The following is a 22,057-nucleotide window of genomic DNA, read 5'->3' as shown; positions in this document are numbered from 1 at the left end:
TATGTTTTGCATGGGTCCGAATACCCTATATATGAAGTTTTGTCTTTAGACCAAAAACTTACAGGAATTTGGTAGGCAAAATTTTAAACAAATATATATATATATGCATACATAAAGAAAAGGTTTGTGTTTACTATAACCTTTTTATGCAAATATTACACAAGTATAAATTATGTAAAATATCTACATGAATATAATTACACATAATAGTTAACTAAACATGATCCCATAAGAAAACCCAGAAAAAATAAGGAATTATTCATTTTTAAAAATTCATTTTAATTAAACGAATCTTTAACAGAATATGCAAATTAGCTAGATCTTTTGCAGATAAATGCAATTTAATAACCCATATATTAAAGTTATATTTTCTTTTTAAATAAATTTAAAAAAAAAGCGTTTTTAATATGAATATCAATGCACAAAAATAATTATAGTAGTATAGATAGTTTTATATAAAAAAATATAAAATAAAAATTCTTAGGGATACTAAATTCAAAATATCACAAACTTAGCACTTGCATAAGCTGACATACCACTAGAAAAGTCAGTTACAAAAGGGGATTTAACTATATAATATTGATATCTAACAAAGAAAATAAAACGGACCTTAACTTAAATTGTTAAAAATAAAATAGGTATCATCAGCTATGTACCATGTATTGTACACACTTTTTTTTAAACCTATAAATTTTATGATTTGCTGTATAAACGTTGGCCATCCTCACTTCAGTCTTGGATAATACATTTGAATTTTCTATTTGGTGTTCAATCTCTGTGCTGATGAAAAGATTTTATTTAAAAAAAATAAAATAAAATAAAATGATATTGTCTCAGAAACGATTGTAGATAGATTCGACATTAATGTTGAATTCTTGGATGCTATATAAATGATTTTTCCAGAAATCATTACCTCATACTTTATATATATATATATATATATATATATATATATATATATATATATATATAAAGAATGGCTCAAAACAACTTGTGGAATTCTCAAGGAGATTATGAAAATACTGTCTACCAAAGCTAATTTTGTTATTATAACTAAAAAGAAAAAACAAGTAAATGCCACAAATTATTAACAGTATTAAGGGTGTTCATTAATACTTCTTGATTATGAATTAATAATAATAATAATAATAATAATAATAATAAAGCTTATATCATTATTTTTGTATAACAACAATCTTCACATTTCTCAGAGCTGGTCTGATGAAATACTGCCAGATTATCTTTGTTTTATTTTTATGACATATCAACCCTTTTTGGGTTATTTAATGCCAAATCCAGTAATTTTGGAAAGCAAAAAAAAAAAAAAAAAAAAAAAAAAATGTTTCAAGTTCTTTATATCTTTAAATATTTATTAATGGTGTTTAGTTTGCTTTTTGTATAGGAAATTGTTTTTGTTTTAGCCTTTACAGAACATGACTGTAACACATAATATTAATGTTTGTCAGTATCTTCAGACTGTCTGATCTAGGAGCACCCCAAATTATTTTCATATCAAATAATTCATTTGTTAAAATATAACTGTAAAAATTTAAACAAAATCAAACGAGAGATCTGATAGTTAACTTGAAAAAAAAAAAAAAAAAAAAAAAATTTAATATTTCATTTCATAAATCAATTTGTTTTTAAAGAACAAAAAATAAAACAAATTTTGTGAAAATTTGTGGAGACTTTTATTTACAACCTTCATAAGAGGGGAGGGGAGATCATGGTTCTCTTGGAAGGAATAAGAAAATATTATCCGATGACCACAAAATTGACGCAGCAAAGAACAATGAGAGCCGTACCAGAATTGGGAGAACAAAAGTGGCAGACATTGAGCAATAAAATATTTATAAAAAATACATTGAAAATGAAAAATATTGAAAAATGAGAACATTTTTTTTTTCAGTAGTAAAACATGTAACGCTTTTTGTTGTAAATATAGAAAAATGTTAAGATGAAAAAAAAAAAAAAAGTTTAATAAAAATGAACACGAAGAGGAAAAAAATTTTAAATGAAAAAAAAAAAATTAAATTAATTTGTCAATCATAATTTTAAAAAAATAATTTTCATTAGTTCTAAATTTTCTTAGATGAGGGATGATATTTGGATTAATCGAACTAATTATAGACAGAATATCAGTGAAGAATAAAAGGACTGGGGAATTATCAATTTCTTAGCTGACCTAGCACAGAATTCAACAGTATATGGGAACCATTAATTATAAACTACCATTTTAACAGATCTAAGAATAATAAGAGTAATATAATTTCATATATTATATAAAAATTTATGCTATATACGGACCTTTAATTATAATTTGTTGTTAATACATCTAAAAATCATAATTTAGTTGAATTTAAGGGCAGTAATGTGGCAATAATTTTCATATATTAAAATATTTTTTTGCATATTTTTTAGACAATTGTCTATTAACATTCAAGAGAGATAATCTTAGATAACTATCAGAGCACCTCCTGATAGTTGTCATTTTTAACTTGTAATAACTTAAACTTATATTTTTCTTTATCTCATTAGTCCAAATAATCTTCATTAGTTCATGTTTTTGTTTCCAATTTAAAATTTACTTCCCACATTAAAAATACAAGTGGTCTGAAAAGTCGCTTTATAATTAAGTATTCTCTTTCTAACAGCCTGTTATCTAGAAACATAGTGCAAACATCAAACATTTATTTTTTAAGCATCTTGCAATCGATAGATCTATACAAGCTTACATTCTACTTCCTTAATAGTGCATTTTAAAACCTGATTTCTTTTATCCTAATTTTCATCTTAATATTAAGCTATTCAGTCATACAAGAGAAGAGAGTGGGAATTTCAAACAACCAAATATAAATATCAGTATTATACACAATTAAATAATAATTATTCTTTTATACCTACAGACACTAGAGGTTTAAATTACACAATCATCAATGTAGGATGGCAATTCTTGTCCGTCAGGAGATTTGAATCCAGCCACAAAGCCACCTTTGACACCATTTGCTTAGCCTCTACTTCTGGGCCATCAAACAATTACCACAAGAATTAAAGGAATTAGGAACTATGCTCGATTTGGGCATGGACATTAGACAATCCATATTTGATCGACAGGAAATCATGAACAATGCATAAATGCTAGTTGACTGCCTCTTACTTTATACTTTCCAGACAGTACACATCCTTAAGTATTCTTAAAGGGGCTTAATAATTATAAGTAAATAATTTTTTTTTTTTTTGCATCCAGAATGGTTCTTGGAGTTACTGGATATCTTTCACACAAAAACCAACCTTGTGTCCAACTTTACCCTTGTTATAGAGAGGCAACTAAATAGGTGCTACAATAATACCGGGAAAAAAATTCTTACTCTTAAGTGAATTCTGAGACACCTGCATTTAACAAATTATTTTTCAATTCTAAATGGATAAAAAAAATGAAGGCAAAAATTAAAAATGAAATCGAAATTAATTAAAAAAATAAACAATCTTTAATTAGAAATAAACTTATTAAAATTTTTCAGATAATTGTCAATTAGAAAAATAAGAATGAGTGAAAAAAATATTTAAATGCATCATTTACAATTTTTTTTAAAACATTTGAAAGCTAAAAATATTCTCGTTTGTATCAGTTTACACAAATTTCTCCCCCCCACCCCATGAACATACCATTTGCAAATGTTGCAAAGCTAAATGCATTTTTCAAAAGCTTCACAAAAACAGAAAAAACTGGTGAACAATATTTTTTTATTTTTTCTTGAAGGCGGCGGAAAACATAGGGCTCAATTTTTATTTTTAACAGTAATATATATTCATTGATATTGCAAAATTTTTCTATATTAATACAATTTTTTAAAGCTGACTATAAACGCACATAACATCATTCATTTAAATTTCATTGTCTACTCATTGCACAGACCCGTGGTTGACCAGGATGCAGTAAAGTCATTTTAGTTTTGTTTAATTAATTTTTTTTTTTTTTGCTTGCATATTTTGTAAACTTATGGTAGACTACTTTCTATTTCATTTTTCAAATTAAAACGAGTTGTCCCCCTTGCCGATTTTATTTTTAGATTTTAAAAATGTTTCATATTAACAGTTATCTGGGTTGAACTAAGTACTTTTAAATGTAAATTGGAACCAAGTAGGTTATTACATCAACACATGAAAATTGGCTAGTTAGAAGCAAAGTTTGATTTAACTTAAATGTTATTTGGGTTTGACTTCAAGAATCAAAACATGATAACATGTATATTCCAATGATATTAAATAAGAAAGAAACAAATTTTGCCTATTAATCTTTTATTTTTTTTCAATTCTTTTGATCAGTTTTAAAATTATTAACAAAGAAACAATTGTTTAACACCGAGTACTTTCAATTATGCCACATAATGTAAATTGAATACATTGATGATTATTGATCCAGACATTAAAAACTATCAAAAGGAATTAAATGAAAGGATCAATAAGCAAAAGTAATAAATTTTACTTAATCAAATCTATTCTGGTAATTACATTTTTGCTACAATATACTCATCTATGAATGGATCCTCAAAATGGTTGATACCAAACTAAAGTCATCAATAAAACATTTAGGAGAGGGAGGGGCTCAAAATTATACAGGATGTCCTATTATACTAAAATAGTTGGAACTTCACCCTCAAGATTCACATATCAACCCAATGCAAGGGTAATGGTTTAATTTTAGTCAAAACACAGCAGATATTTCAAATATAGTCAGTCACCACTTAGAAATTAGAAGAGAAGAGCTCTTGTGTAAAATCCATAGAAATATTAGGCTCCTTATGTTCTGTCTCACGATTTTAACTAGAAAAAATATTTAGTTAATGAGTGGATATTGCAAAGAGTTCATTTTTAAATCAAGTGATTGTTGTTATCTTTTTCCATGTCAAGCTATCCAAAAATTATCCAGGTTGCTGTGGCATCAATACTGGGTTCATGGAGCAAACAATATTGATAATGCAAGGCAGATAGTAAAACTTTGAGGAATCTATATATATATATATATATATATATATATATATATATATTCACATGTATAGACACACACGACTTTATCCGTCCAGCAGCTCTCACTCCATTATTTTCAAATAAGTCCATATTTACTTGCCTCCCCACGACTGAATAATAAAGGAGACCTCCACTCCTTGGCTGCATCACAAAAGAGTGCATTCTATTTGGTAAAGTCCTAATATTATATATATTTTAAATATTTAAATTATTTTCAAATCATATTCCAAATAAAGAACATACTAAAATGTATTTAAGTTGCTTACATCTATTTCAAGTCAATATTAATTTTTTAGTCATACAATGTCACATGAAAATTGTTCAAATAGCGATTCTCTTCTGAACTTATTTTGCATGTATATGAGAAAAAAACAAAACAAAAAAACATACATATATATATAGATATATATATATATATATATATATGCTGGAATTCTTCCTGTAAGCATGTATTAAAAACAGTGCTATTTTTATTTATTTATATATATATATATATATATATATATATATATATATATATATATATATATATAACTTTTTCAAGTTGGTGTATACTCCACCTTGTTTTGAAATCAAAAACGCATGCAAGTTTGTTCAAAATGATATTTTAAGTATTTAAACTTTCAACCTGTACTAGTCATTTTCAAGGAAGTATAGCGAAGTTACAGGATTTGAATCAGTCATTTTTAATTGAATAGATCTAATCTTTATATCAATATGATAAAAGCCATAAATCTTTTTCCATGTCTAGCTATCCAAGAATTATCCAGACTGCTGTAGCATTAACACTGAATCCATGGAGCAAACAATATTGATAATGCAAGGCAGATAGTAAAACTTTGAGAGACCATATATGTATTGAAGGGGGGGGGAGGGAAATCAGTATTTCAAATGACAAACTCTTTAATTCAAAACTTCTATTTATCTTTGGAAATGACAAAGACAAGTTGTAAGGTTAAATCGATCAATATGAACCTCAAACTTTTTTTTTTCACTTGCTTTTGATCAAATTTAAAAATTTAATTGAAAATATAAAAACAAAACATCTAAGCTTACACAACTGGTGTAATACAAGCAAGGTTTATCTCAGGTGAGAATTAAAATTAACAGTGATGGTAGAGGTCTTTAAATATAAGCTGGAAATGAAAAATCACTTCCGTAAGAACAGTGCTTGTTTAGTGTTTTCCCCAAATGAAAATACATACTGGTGATAAGAAAGAAAAAAAAAAAAAAAAAAAAGAAAATTATATACCAAAAATCACAAATTGATCAAGTAGTTTTATTTTTTTCTAAGTAAGAAAATCAAATTTTATAAGTAAACAATGAGTGACAATCTCGCGACACCATCTTGAAAACGGTCCAAAGGAGACAACTCCAAATAATTCAAACTTGCAAGATTTTAAAAAAGCCACTCTTAACATGGGGGCGAGGAGAAGACTTTGGAAAAACTCAAATTTGCTGAAAAATGATTCTTTATAAAAATAAAACTACGTGATCAACTTATGCGATATTTTTTGTCCATCATGGGTACACACAAAGATATGAATTACACTTGATTAAAAAAGATACAGAAAAACCTTTATATATATTTACTCATCACAGAACAAAGATGTCATATTCTGAAAATTATACAAGTTGATCAAGTAATTTTTTAACATCTAAGATAATCACATTCTACAATTTTTACCAATTAAAAAGCTTTAGTCATTTTCAACACAAACAATCTCTGTAGTCAAATTGAATTGTCACCTTTGAATTTTGCCAATATTTAAAACCTGGCACCCAGCAGCTTTCCCGTTAAGCTTGTAAAATTTCATTTTCTTAAAAAATAAATAAATAAATACTTGATGAATTTACATGCTTTTTAGATTACATTTTCATTCTGTAACAAATACGTACACCATAAAGATTTTTCTGTAGTTTTTTTGTTTTTTTTTAATAAGTATAATTCTAAATAAACAAAGATTTTTTTTTATCTTTGTTTTTCATAGGGGTGGGGGATTCTCAACAAGCAACAAATAAACATTACTTCAACAGGCTTACATAAGGCGTGTTATCCAAACAGATCTTTGGAAATTGAAATTGAAACCTTCTCATTGCAGTGAGAAGATTAGAGAACTCCTAATGGTATGATAAGCAGCTGATGGGGAAGGGATGTGTAATTTCCAACAGGGAAAAGGAATTAAGAGTCAAGAGACAGACAGACTAACAGATTTTGACCGAGGTGATCAGCCAGAAAGAATTGTAGCTGTCAGTGCTATTTTTTTTTTAATGTTACAATACTTAGGAAAGTATTGCATACCACCTAGCATTACACGATTGCAGTATGTTTTTGTTCTGTTGCCAGAGTGAAAATATCCACATTACATACCATGATAATAGACAAGTGCCACTACAATACAGACTGCAGTAGTTACAGGAAAACGACTTGGGAAGAGGGCGTGAGGTTATACACCGGTTTGTTTTTAATACGTGCTTAAAAAGAATCTATACAAATACTTTTCTCAATAGATCATAATTTTTTTTTTTAACAAAAAATAAAAAATTTCTCATAATAAAAATAATTATATGATAATAATATGCACAATAAAATACTGCCAGGATTTTTTGGGGAGTGGGGAGGTGTTTTTTTTTAAACATCACCAATCAGCAATAGATGGAAAAAAAAAAAAAATAAAATAAAATAAAATAAATTTCCAAATATATTTATCTCTCATTTATAATACCACAGTTTCTTTGTTGGGCTTAATTGCTTTATATCAACACTGTCAACTTCCTACTTCACCAGAAAAAAAAAAAAAAAGAATAAAGCTCCAGCGCCTCAACGGCCAACAACCTTTTCAACAATGTAGTCAATTAATTTTTTAGATTTTAAGATTTCTAGATGTTTCTGATTTGGAATGGTATAATGGTGTACAGGTTGAATCTGTTGCTTTTGCCACCGGAGACATCCCAACAAGCTCCGTAGATTGACTGTCCCATCTCCGGGTCCATTCTTCACATCTGGCTGTTCATCAGGAAAACCTGTGGTGAAGACCAGCTTTTCAGGGGTTGATACGTTGACGCCATGGATACAAAACATTTCCACACCGGGTGGGGTCAGCTTTTTCACAAGATTCTCCGTGTCCTTCCGCATCATATAGCCGATAGGATAATTTATATCGTCAAAGAATTGTTTGTAGTCGTTTACAGTGTAGTTACGTTTCGGCTGGCTGACAAGTACTTCGTCAGGTTTCCAGAACGTATCATATGGCATTAGCCAAGCAGTTGAAGTGGCACTGCGTTGGTATTTGCGGACAAGATGTGGTTTCACCACAAATATACCCAAGTTGTCACCTGCAATTAAAAAAGAAAAATGCTTTAAATTCCAAAGATCTATTTAATGAATGAAATTACTAATGCCTTTCTCATTTCAGTCAAGAATCTTATGTATAAAAAAAATCTTAATATATCAAAATATATAATACTAACTCTTCACCCCATTCAATATTGCTTTTACAATTTAATTCAAAACTAGCTGGCAAGACCAAAGACAAAACTCTTCCTTTCCTATTCTTCATATCATACATTAATAGTTATTAGATAATACTAATAATGATACCATAGTATTATGTTTGTGTCTATATTAAAACTGAAAGAAATTTGATGCTTTTTATTATTATTATTACCAGTCATTATTAAGATTAAACCTTTCGTTCTTTGCACATAAAAAATCGATTTTGCATGCATGACTATTGAAGCAAGCCAGACGCATGCACATTTACTTTTCTTATATAAAAAAATATGCAAATCAAATTCTAAATATTTCAAAATCTAGTTTAAAACATCTAACGTCTTCAAGGGGAGATAATTATTACTGACTGGAAACATTTAACTGTCATGTTTTGATTTAATGGAGATTTTGAGATCATATTTTTTTTCAGGATCTTATTAATGGATGAAGTACAAATAAATATTTTTAAAATGCCATTTTTGATCTACAACTTTCTATTTAGATCGGATGGAAGACATCATAATTTTGAGATATTTGAATTAGTAAATGGAAAGATAAGGCATAAAAAAATGCTTATATTTATAAAATTTTGGGTTTTGTTTCTCTTGAGGAGCCTCTGGAAGCTATTATTTTGATTTTGTAAATTAAAATATTTCTATTAGGTGAAACAGCTGGTGAGAAATGACAAAAATATTTTGATTTAACCTGAATTTTTATCTTTGTTTATCTATGTACTAGACGAACAGTTTTGAACCATTTTTATATCCCTTTACAAAGATTAAAATCAATGTACAGTGATAGTAAATGTTACGTCTAGAATATTTATTTAAATATTTATCAAAATCCATTCATAATTTTGATTCTAAAAAATTAACTGGTCTTAGTTGAAATTCAAATAAGACTGCTTGATTGTTGTTTTATAACTACAAATCAAATTCAATACAAATTTGACATATTTAAGTTATCAAATAGAAGTCTGTGCCCATATTATATTCCGTAAAAACCCTTTTGAATACTCCAGAGAAACTGAAATTTGAATATTAATTGATATCTAGGAGGGGTGTGCAATAAGTAATGCCCGTGACCCACTTCCAGTTGTCTGATCTAGCTGAAATTTTGCATATGCAATGATTTATATATCTACGGGTTATGTGGCAAATTACAATTCTGAAATAACTGTAGTTTCTGTTTTACAGGTGTTTGAGCGGAGTCAGGTGTGAAATGGAGCCTGTTGAATATCGAGCAGTGATCCGGTTTTTGTATTTGAAAGGACGCACACCACAGGAGACTTTTGATGAAAGAAACTTATGGTGATAATGCCCCATCATATGATGTAAAATGCTGGCATCGTGAATTCAAACATGGCCGGAAGTCTGTGGAAACAGCTCCCAGACCTGGTCGCTCCCCCCCCCCTTGATGAGGCATCTGTCCATCAAGTTGAGGCTGCTATTTTGGAAGATCGGCGCATTACTATTCGGCAAATAACCCAATATGTCAAGATTAGTACAGGGTCTGTGGAAACTATCATTCATGACCATTTGCATATGCATAAGGTGTCTGCCAGATGGATTCCCATGTTGCTCACACCATTCCAGAAGAGAGAACGCGTCAAGTGCTCGAGGATGAATTTGGAGATGCGCCAAAGTTTTTCAAAAGACTGATTACAGAGGATGAAACCTGGATCCATCACTATGATCCAGAGACCAAAACCCAGTCAATGCAGAGGAAGCACTTGGACTCACCACCTCCAAAGAAGGCAAGGGTGCAGCCCTCCACTGGCAAGGTCATGCTCAGTCTTCTGGGACCAGGACAGAGTAGTGATGACAGATTTCCTGGCAAAGGGTACCACAATTACAGGAGCCTATTATGCTTCACTTTTGAGGAAATTAAGGGAAGCTATCAAAATCAAGAGGCGGGGCAAGATCAGCAAAGGTACCCTCCTCCTGCAGGACAACACTCCCGTCCACAACTCTCATGTCGCCAGATCAGAAGCACGGGCGTGTGGTTATGAAATCCTGCCCCATCCTCCCTACTCTCCTGACCTTGCACCCTCTGACTTTCACCTCTTCCCAGCCTTTTTGAAAGGAAAGCATTTCCCAGATGATGCAGCCTTTATTTCTGAAGTCACGTCGTGGTTGGAGGACCAACCTGGGGTGTTCTACAAAAACGGTCTCCAGAGCTGCATCAAACAAAGGGAGAAATACATAACTCTGGGTGGTTCCTATGTAGAGAAAGACTAATAACTGTGCCATGTTTCGTTGCTCTACTACAATGGGAAGTGGGCCAGGGGCATTATTATTGCATGCCCCTCGTAACACTTATTGTTAAAATTTCACACAAGTCCAAGGTATCTGAATTTTCATGAAGGGATCCCATCTCCTTTGGAATTAGCTAAATCCCATATTACCCATGTTTGCATCTAGTAGTTGTGTTTTAAACTGATAATGATTGGTTGAATAGTTTAAGTATGAATTTTCTACAAAGAAATATACAAACATGTACACATACCCAATACCTTGTTCTTTATTACTGAGCACTATTATATTTTTAAATTCATTGCTCTTTATCTTTGAATATTCTTAACCTGGAATTATATATAACAAAGTAAAAAAAAAAAAACAAGAAAAAACTTCTGGACATTACAGAGTACAACTTCATTAATGTATTAATTATTTGATTTTTGCTTTGACTCTTATTCTATTTAATTCTAATGAGGCACAGTACGGGATCACGAACAATGCTACTAGAATAGAATAAAAGAGTTAAAGTAAAAATCAAATAATTAATCAATTAATGAAGTTGTAATCTGTAATACCTTTCAGTTCACAAAAAAGTTGGGTTTTTTTTATATATTTTAATATTTTCAAATTTACACCAATCAGAGATACATTTTTCTTTTTTTAAAAAGGTTTGATCTTTGAAAATCCATGGGTTAAAGATATTTTTCTTTATAATTTGTTTGAATTTTTGATGGATTAATAAATATTATAATTTATTCAATTTTTATTTTCATCATCAATTTTTTGTTTTTTAATTTCTGTAATATATTAGCATGGGTGCCCGGCGTTGCTCGGGTGTTTGGAGATGCGTGTTGAGCATTAAAAAAAAAAAAAGAATTGGTAGTAGGAAGGCAGGCTTGAACCTGTACCGCGAAGGGGGAAAAAAATGTGACTTCTTTGCTGTTACGACCACCACCAAACTAGAAATGACAGATTTAAATTAAGGCTAGACAATCGAAAAGAGGGGATGACTTGAAAATATTGGTGAAAAAAAGCAACCTCTCCCTGTAGAAAAGTGCCCAGTTGAAAGTGAAGAATTAATGTTTTTTAGCCAATTTTTCGATATTTGTCGTCTGAAGGGTCGAGCTTCAAAACGATACTGATCTTGTGAAAATCCGTCGCTTCTGTCAAAAGTTTTAGGCAGACATGCAAACATACATACATATATATATATATTGGTAGCTCAAATTTTCGACCCCAACCGATTAAAAAGCTTGCCCTATCTCTGAATACCCTTTATGTAAAATTTCAAATGTTTAGACCAGAAATTGTCTGAGTAATTTGGTAGAGACCGCAGAGGTCAAATTTTTTTTTAACTTTGACCCCTATTATGATCCCTTAACATTTATTTTTTGGGCTCAAATCAAGTTAGATCCCTGTCCAAGGAACCTATATCCAAAATTTCAATTGTTTATACCTAAAATTGGCGGAGGAGTTTGGTAGAGTTCTCAAAGATTAAATCGTTGAACTTTGACCCCGTAACCAAATTTCTGTCCGAAAATGATTTTCCCAAATATCCATACCCTATATCAAATTTTGAGTCTGTAGACTGAAAATTGACAGAGCTATTGTGTAGGGAAATGTACACACACACACTTTCACAGATTGAACTTTTTATTATCTTATATATATATGTAAATGTGTAGATTTAGCTTTTGAAATTGAATTGAATTTATCATTGACATTCTCAAAGTTATTACGTCTATACAAGAGAGGAATAGTCTCGTAATCAGTTAGCTCTCTTTGCTCTTCCCATTTGTCTTTTTCTATGTCCTTACCTGAGGCCATCAAACGAAGGGTTTTCAGTGCGCCACCCCAGACTCCAGAGATAGTGACCAAAGAACGGATGTACTTGTCTTTCCAAGCTTGGCTCTGTTTGTTGAGAAAGTATAGCATCGTTGGTGATCCCATACTGTGCCCGATTAGAATCACTCGGCTGTTGTTGTTTGCTTTATACGTCTCCAAGATCAAATTCTTCAATTTAAGAAAATAGTCTTGAAATTCATCTAAAAAAGATTGAGATTAACAATTACTTGAAACAACCAAATTATTAATAAATAAAACTAAATAAATAATAAGTAAAAATGAACTTATATCACTCATCATCATATTCGGTTCTACATCCATTTTACATTCTAGCATCTGTTGGATGGCTATTCCTAACAGAATTAGCTCTCCATTGAGTTTTTAGGACACACCACAAATCAAAACATCTTTCAAGAAACTCAACAATTTCACAAGATCTTCCACAAAAGCTTCCAACATTTAAACTTCACCATCTGACCTAAAATTCAACCAATTTTCTTTGAAAGTAATTCCTTTAAATGTGGCAAGTTTTTATAGAAAGAAAAACTCAGAGAAATGGAAAAAAGATCATTTTCAGACATCAAGAAAAATAAAATTTCATTAATTAGAAAACTTGGTCTTAAACTGATATGTGTACACAAACACATACTAATAGAAGCAAATGAGCTAATAAATAAAAATTACAATAACTGGTCAATATACTCGGTGAACAAAGTGCAAAAGAGATAGAAACAATTGTGCATAAAAAGTATTGTAGTATTGCAATTCAGTAACAATGAAGACAAACACGGTGGTATAATCAATAAAAAGTATATTAACAAAAGTATGTGACAAAAGTATGCAACAAAAGTACATGTCATGGTTCTAGCATAACTGCCATGAATTGGTTACATCAATGTTTAGATGCAACTATTTATTGTCTCTGCGTAAATCCACTATTCTTAAAATGGATACATCAGTTTATTCCATAACAGTTATAATTCTCAAAGATCTCTCTGGTGAAGTCTCTGAAATGGCAGGTGAAAGTATCCGGTAGGATGCCCCATCTCCAGAAAAAAGAAAAAAAAATGGGAGAAAAATTTTTGCTTAATATCATTTATCATGAATTATTTTAATCAAGAAAATGTGATAATGAAATGAGGAATATCATTAAAACTAATGCTATCACCATGTATTAAATAAGGGGTTCTGTTCAAAATTGCATGCAGATTCCAAAGATCAACAGAAAGGTTTCCAGTGTTCGACAAGATACATCCGAGAAGATCAGAGGTTACACAGACCAAAAATATTGAGAAAATTAATCCTCGCACAAAAGAGGAGGACACAAAATGTTTTAAATAATAATAAAATAATAACAAAGACTTTTGCTGGCGAGGACTACTACTGACCGTAACCAGTTATACAATCCTTTTGAAATTTTCATCTCTATTTTTCTCGTTATGTACTGAATATTTGTTAATGAAACCTATATGAAATATGTTCCTTATTAAATTTTAAAGATTTTCTATTCTGAAAAAAGTTTAAAAAACATTAATCTAATAAAGTTATTTTAAAGTTTTTGCTAAAAAAATTCAGATTTTCTCATTATTTAGACCTGTGTTACAAAGAGAGGGTTGCAAAAAATGAGTTGTGGTGTGAGGAGAAATACAAACTGAAACAGAGAGAATATTCAGACCTGTAATAATACAAAGAGGGGGTTGCAAAAATGAGTTGTGGTGTGAGGAGAAATACAAACTGAAACAGAGAGAAGAAGAGTTTTAAAATATAATCTTAAAAAGATAAGATTCGTTAGAAAAGTATTTCATCCAAGGCATGAAAATTGTCAAACAAAATGTTTTTACTATAGGCTTTAAAAATAAAGGTACAAGATTCAATTTGAAATTTATATCTCTTCAAAGTGCACTTTTATAAATTTTACAAAGTAAGGTATAAACATTTAATTTAAATTGAATCAAAAAATTACCTTGGATTTATTTTATGTAATGTAAATTTTGGTGCACTTTAAAAACATTATCTTTCATCTAGCAATTAATGATATAGATATAAAATTTTCAATGATTTTTTTTTTTAAAGTGCAACAGACATAAAATAAATCCAAGATAATTTTTTTATTCAATTTAAATTAAATTTTTATATCTTACTTTGTAAAATTTATAAAAGTGCACTTTGAAGAGAAATAAATTTCAAACTGAATCGTGTACCTTTATTTTTAAAGTCTATAGTAAAAACATTTTGTTTAACAATTTTCATGCCTTGGATGAAATGCTTTTCTAACTTTTAATACTTAAGGTTAGAAAAGTAGTCCAAGTAATTTAAATACGTGATGTTTATACATGTGGATTATTTCCCTTTATAACAGTGAATTGTCGACTCTTACCATTAAGCCAAGCAATAAAATAGACAGAAAATTCTTACAGGTTATACTGGGTATGCAATAGCAAAAGAAAATTAACAACCTCCTAATTATATAAAAAGACCCAACAAGAAGCGTGGAGTACCAAAATCAAATGCAGACCGCTAGGATGGCTTAGACAATGATGTCTAGACAAAGAAACAGCAATCAAAAGAGAACTGAAGGAATTCTTATGAGGATACAAGGAACTATCAGGAACAGCTAGTGAAACTTGGTTGTCATTAATTGAACTCTGGTAACAAGTGATGCAAACATGGATTACAAAAACAATGAATTTATGATACAAAATTTGCAAAGACATTTTATGACAGAAGAGAATGGCACAATGAGAAACATGAAGCTGTAATGCACATGTTAAGAAATTACTGAGCGACCTTGAATAAATCTTGGAAAGGTAACAGTCAAAAGCTAAAGGCTAAATTTAACATTCATGAGAATTGCATAGACAGAAGCAAAGTTAAGAGAATCACATGAATTGGAAAGCGAGAGAGTTTTTTTGACAATACTTCAGTAATGAATCGGGAAGGATTTAGACGTGAAATGTAATAAAGAGCAAAATGGTCTACATAAAAATTGTCAGTTGTTTGATTGTAATTAACAATCCAGCCAGACAACAATCTTGGAAGAATCAGTTACCAGCAACAAGTCTAAAACAGAACAAAAACCTTAATCTGATCGACTTTGCTTTAACTATGATTTTTTAGCCTCAGGAGACTGATAATTATAGATGTATAAAAAAAAAAAAAAGAAAAAAAAAAGATCTTAATCTCATTTATTTTTGTTTTAGGGAGAAGTTGAAGTGGATAACGGTACTGAATGACAACCTGGGTTCTATAAGAACATTTTCACTTATTGATTTTGGACAATCTTCATATAGTCCCAACTGTAAGTACCTGATTCTAGAAAGAATCCGGGAAAGGAGGGAAAAAAAAAATGCCAACAACAAAATCAAGCTGAGCAAAAAAATTGCAATCCCAGTCTCCAAGTTTGACAATTACGAGAATCATTCCATTCAAATTCCAGTAAGATCTTTGTTGATGATTTGCATCTAAGTTTTCTTGGATCATCCCACTTTCCTTCAGCCTCCTCAAGATCCCCATATTTTCATTACTCTCAACATGGCCAAACCAATGTAGCAGTTAAGAGATCATTAAGCTTTAGTAATATTACATTCTTCGTATTCCCTGCAGTTTCCAGAGAAGGAGGGGATGGTCTTTCACAACATGGTCTGTCCTGTTTGATAGACCAGTTTTCCAGTCTGTCTGTCTGTCCTGTTTGATAGACCAAAGCCAAGAGGTTAAACTAGATTAGCTTATGTTGCCATATTCTCTATATCTTATACCTGTTTTCTTATATTACTTCCTTGAATACATTCGTTAAATCGCTAACATTGGTCTATATTGAAATTTCCTTTCTATGTCAACACACGTCTCACAGATCATTCTACATCAATTTAATCTCTTCAAATGCTCATTCTAACATGAGCACATCACACCAAAAATACTCTTTCCATATTGCACAAAAAAAAAAAAAAATTAATTTTAAACTGCAGTTGGACAAACTTACAGAGATGTGTTGACAACTAAAACATTTTTTTTATATAATAATTTTTTTTGAAATGTGTATTATCACAAATTAAGCATTTTATAGTACTTAGTTTCTGGAAAAATCTTTAAGAATATCAAATTACATTACTTACTTGGTGATCGCCGGAAGTCATAAGGTGCACCTCGCAGGGATAAGTTTCTTATATAACCTTCCTTTGTTAATCGTTCAATAATGTGGTAATAATAAGTGGCTGCAAAAAACAAAAAATCTTGTGAAAGACGTTGCATAAAATAACAGTAGTATCCATCTTACAGTAGCATTTATGAAAATGAATTTCTTTTTTTTCAATTACAAAAAGACATAAATCTAATTTATAAAACTCATTATGTTCGTCTATCTGTATCTATCTTTTCAAAGTGCATCTCCTCAGAGACACAAAGTTGCAGAGTGGTGTGGGGTGATTGTATTTTTGTGGATTGTTCTATTATGGGTTTTTAGCTAGTAAAAACACCTGCTAAGGAGTCAAATTGAAAAAAATTTGGAACTTTGCATGCATAAGTAGACTTCAAATGCTCTTGTACACATGTGCAAATATACACTTATACGTTAAAGTCGGTTCATTTTGAACTATTTCTTATCAGTCTGATGACAGTTCAAATAGTAACAATTAAGATTGGAGTGCTAAATGTTTTGGTTTCGATTCTAACTGATGGCACACTAGTCATTTTTTTGTTTGTTTACTTTTGGAATCAATACTATATATTGGGTACAATATATTAATCAATAGAGAATTGGCTTTATGATAACAAATACGAAATCTGCATAAATTAAAATATCATACTTTTGACCCGGCAATGTGGGGCACTCTGCTAGTAAGCTATAATTTTTTTTTTATTTTATTCATCTCTCCTGAGTTTTTAAGTCGGTCTAATATTATCTTAACAAGCATTTATTTACGATAATTGGAAGGGTTATTAATTGATTGGGGTAAGTTACAATGAACATAAAAACATGTGCCCATATTAGGGTTGTAAGCCTGTTCAAGAAATTTCAAGAGCAAGGTAATCAAACAGTTTAGCAAGTAGAATATGTGTAGCAACAATAAATTTAATATGGCATAATCACGTTGACACACAGGTTCTCATTAGATCTCTAAAGTTAAGCATCGTTGAGCCTGGTCTGTACTAAAATGAGTGACTATTTTCAGAATACCCAGCTACTTATCTCGGCATTGTTTCCAGTTGTCATGGATTTCCCCTTGCCACTGGAAACAAGCAGTGCCGACTAAGTCAGGAGAGGTGTGGTCAGAGATTACGCAATCCTTGCTTCACAATTCTACATATGTTATCCATCATCCCTCCAGGATAATCAGATGATCCTTGTGATTCTGATAGAAGCATCCTAATACAATCTTAAATCGGTGTTCAAAGTCAAAACGTTATAAATAATCCAACAAACAAAATCACAATTGAAAAAAAAAACGTGCACGCACACACAATCTTAAAGTTAACTTTTTCGTTTAATTAAAAGATTATATATATATATATATATATATATATATATATATATATATATAAAGGCAAAATGTGTATTAGTGTGCGCATTTTTTGTGTATGTCCGGCAAAGGCTTTTGGAGGGGGGGGGGCGCTCGGAGTGGTTACTGTTTCTTAGAACCTTTTATATGGTACCTAGATTATAACATCTATGATTTATGAAACAAGTTCGCATGTATCTTTAATTTTGGCGACTTTTACACGCTATTTTCGCGATAGTCTACGCATGTTTGTTTGGCTTTTCAGTATAAAAGCGAAAATGTTAAATTGAAACGGTGTGTGTTCCTTGGCTTTCACGCAAGGAATGTCCAGAAAGCAAATCAGCTTTGATCAACACGGTGAAAACCGTCATATCAGACAATTGCTTTTCATTGGGACACCCCCATTTTTTATGTGGAGCTGGTTTCCCCCCCCAAACTTAACTACGGGATTGATGTTTGACCTCATTAAATTTACACACCTGTCAATTCCCTTTTTAATCATTAACTTTCATCTATCCTCATTCATCTACCTTCATAGCATTGAGGTAAGGCATTACACTTTTTTTTTCACTCTCGACTCAAGGATTCGGGTTCGAGCCTACTTCCCTCCCCCAAAACTGTTATTTTTTTTTTTTTTAATCTTTTTAAACACCTGGGCAATGCCGGACCATTCATATAGCATCACATTTGTGTTTTTAATTGTTTTTTTTTTTTTTCCATCACGTTCGCTGTATTTTTTTTTTTCAGATTTTTTAGAAGTTTTAACATTGTTTTTTTTTTTTATAATATTTAAACAGGGTTATTACATCGTTTTGTTTTGATTTACACCCCCCCCCAACACACACACCTAAACACTCCGGGCAACGCCAAGCACCCCCGCTAATAAATAATAAAAATGAATTCTCATTCCTCATTCAATTGGGAATGAAAAAAAAAAAAATTAGCATAATTCATCATTAGTAATCAAAGTTCTAACAACAAATTTTTTCTTCATGTTTTCATTCCAACCTACGACAGATCACACAAAAGACACAAATTCATTTTCTAAACATTTTATTCAGGTTTCTCACACTTTGTAAAGGATGCCCCAAATAATTTATGAACTGCCTCCGCTGATGCAAAACAAAAAGTCATCAGTAGAGCGGAAACACTCAAGCAATCCGGTAATGAACATCACGTACTAATTAGAAAAACGAGTTGCTATGAAAAAATTGAAGACAAGAAAAAGTTTTGACAGCAATTTTGCTCCGTCACTCTCTATCCAAAGATGAAGAACTGCTAGAGATTTGAAAACAGAAACTAAATCATCCTATAAATATGAACATACAATCGACTGAAGAAATTCCAGTACATCCCTACAATGGCTAGAATGCCAAACCCCAAACTGTCCTAAAACTGAAACGTCGGCCTTTATCATCTTTTGCTCATGCATGGAGCACTGTCGCCATATTTCGGCTGATGTACGAACTACCAGCCTCTCCGTTTTGGACAAGTTAAAAGTCTCTAAAGAATAATCTTATAGGTTCTGCATTATCTGTCAAACTTTAGTCTCAGCGACATCATTGCATATCTATGCTTGTTTTACAAATAATTCCACAGAATGTGCTCCAATGAACTTGCTGCATTTTTTTTTTTTTACTGTTTATTCATTCTAAACAAGGCACAGTGCCATTAAGTCATAAGGGGTTACTAATAGGAACCAAATTTGCCGGGATACTATGTAGGGAGTTGGGCAGCAAGATGTCTGTTCATATTACATTGAACTTCTGCATGTCAGTACAGTCAAGGAAACAGGGGCATGGGAGGGGATTTCAAAGTCTAGCAGCTTGAGGGAAGAATCTCTTTGAGCAGAAGGATTTATGGCATCTGGTGATCTCTACACTGTAGGGCTGGAATTTTGTTACTTGTCTGGTTTGTCGGAGGGGGGTATTTATGTGGAGGGGGTACTAGTACTTTGAGCACTTACTATTAAGATACTTGTAAAACAGGCACAGGTATACTACATTTCAATAAGGAGATTGCGGTTGAAGTTTGTCTGACAGGGCTGGACCTATTAGGTTGGCGACTCTTTTTTGAACCCTATCTAGGAGGAAGAGTATAGTGGCAGATGCACCAGCCCAGATGTACATTGATTTGTAAGTCGTCAGTGAAAATACCCATTAACCTACACGATAAGCAGTAAAATTCCACCCTTTTACTCTAGGGATCCCTAGAAAATGAAAGATCTTTTTTTGCTCTAATAGTACCTTTGCTTAAACTGCTTGCCTCTGGAATTCCTTTCCTGCTCTCAACCGTACCAACATACAGAAATTTAAATGCAAACAAACCTCTTGCTTCCCAACTCCCCACTCTAGTCCCCATATAAATCTGGCGTATGTCACATCTAGCCTTTTTAAACAATATGCCTTGGAGTAAAAAAAAAAAAAAAAAAAAAAAAAAAGTTTAATTTTCAAATACATACTTTTGTATCATAAGTATATATATATATATATATATATATATATATATATATATATATATATATATAACAGAAGATCAGAACGACATTGATACGGTTGGTTTCAAATACAAAGGGGACCTATAATTTGTTTTCTTTACAACGGTATCAATGTTGTTCTGATCTATAATTAAATAGTAGGCTCTTATCTTTTAATTTTATTGATAGTTGAGCCTTGTGCTGGGGTTCTCTCCCACTAACCTTGTGTGTGTGTGTGTGTGTGTATATATATATATATATATATGCTGAGGAACAAGTTTGTATGCTAAAATTTATTTAGACTGCATTAAAAAAAAAAAAAAAGTATTTTCAAAATAAAAATGTTTCTGAATTTTTTTAGATGAGGATTAATAAGTTATTTAGATTATTTGGACTACTGTTCTCATCTTAATGGTTATTTTCAAGGTTTCAGCCGATGTAACTTCCAACCTACTTCAGGTGTTTCTTGCCGAACTGGAGTCTGCACAGAATTTGGAATGGAACCATTATTATGCTTCCATTCTATCAAACTGCTCATCATTTGAATTACTTAAGACTTCTACCTGGTCATGGCTGATGGAACAAGAGCATGTTCAGATCCCTAAGTTAGACAGAAAAATTTCCAAGTTCAACAAGAAACACCTGAATAACAGAGGTTATATCAGCTGAAACATTGCGACAATAGCACTCAAGATGAGAACAATAGTAAAAAAAATCCAAATATAATCATTGTCCACCATCTGCCAACAACCTGCAAACTTTAGGATTTCGTGCATCTTTGAGTTTTAATGGAAAATTCTTGACAGGCTTCTTCAACTTTGAACAAATCAAATCATTAACCCTCTATAAAATGTTGCATTGATTAAAATAGACCATAGTGAGACGAAGCCGAACTTCCAAACTGCCCAATTCTTTAATTTTGAGTAATAAGCACAAACGTTTCCTCAACATAAAATATACATGCAATGATTAAAGCTTTCCATTAATAAATGAACTAGTCTTGATACTAACTGAACTGTTCTCGTCCAGGGTCAAGAAATTCTACAGTATCCGTGTTGCCAAAGCCTGGCACCTGGATAGATACTCCAGGTGAATCAAGGGTCTGATGGGTGGTGGTATTATATACCAACCTGAAATGAGAACAAAAAAAAATTAATAATAAAATAAAAAAACAAGCCGAGCATGCAGGGTTCCTCTCCATGAATGAAAAATTTACTTTCACCACAACTAATGTTTGTGTAAAATTTCAAAAATATCCACAGCGTGGTTACTGAAAAAAAGTGTGAACAAATGAATGAAGGAAAGATTTGGAGGCAATTTTATCCTTATAATATCTCCTAGGGGAGCAATCAGAGTTATTCTGGAAATTCTGTTGTGTCAAAAATTTACTTTCACCATAACTAATGTTTGTGTAAAATTTCAAAAAAATCTAAGGTGTGATTATTGAGAAAACTGCAAACAAATGGGAGTTAATTACTAG

General features: G+C 31.2%; 1 protein-coding gene across 4 annotated transcripts in view; it reads right to left on the bottom strand.

Moving 5' to 3' along the window:
- Window positions 1-1,667: 1,667 nt before the first annotated feature.
- Window positions 1,668-22,057, bottom strand: part of LOC145293201 (lysosomal phospholipase A and acyltransferase-like) — a 62,306-nt gene continuing 41,916 nt past the window's right edge. For all 4 annotated transcript variants that reach the window (XM_080139725.1, XM_080139739.1, XM_080139716.1 and 1 more), the window contains exons 3-6: window positions 21,589-21,707; window positions 16,719-16,817; window positions 12,579-12,806; window positions 1,668-8,364 (exon numbers count right to left, since the gene is read on the bottom strand). In XM_080139725.1, the coding sequence (XP_079995851.1) occupies window positions 7,850-8,364; window positions 12,579-12,806; window positions 16,719-16,817; window positions 21,589-21,707 (961 nt within the window). In that variant the 3' untranslated portion in view covers window positions 1,668-7,849. The remainder of the gene's footprint in view (window positions 8,365-12,578; window positions 12,807-16,718; window positions 16,818-21,588; window positions 21,708-22,057) is intronic.

The sequence above is a fragment of the Euprymna scolopes genome, chromosome 2, assembly GCF_053919585.1.
Source record: "Euprymna scolopes isolate OS-2025 chromosome 2, ASM5391958v1, whole genome shotgun sequence".
Taxonomy (NCBI): Eukaryota; Metazoa; Mollusca; class Cephalopoda; order Sepiida; family Sepiolidae; genus Euprymna; species Euprymna scolopes.
This window is presented reverse-complemented; position numbering and strand designations above follow the sequence as displayed.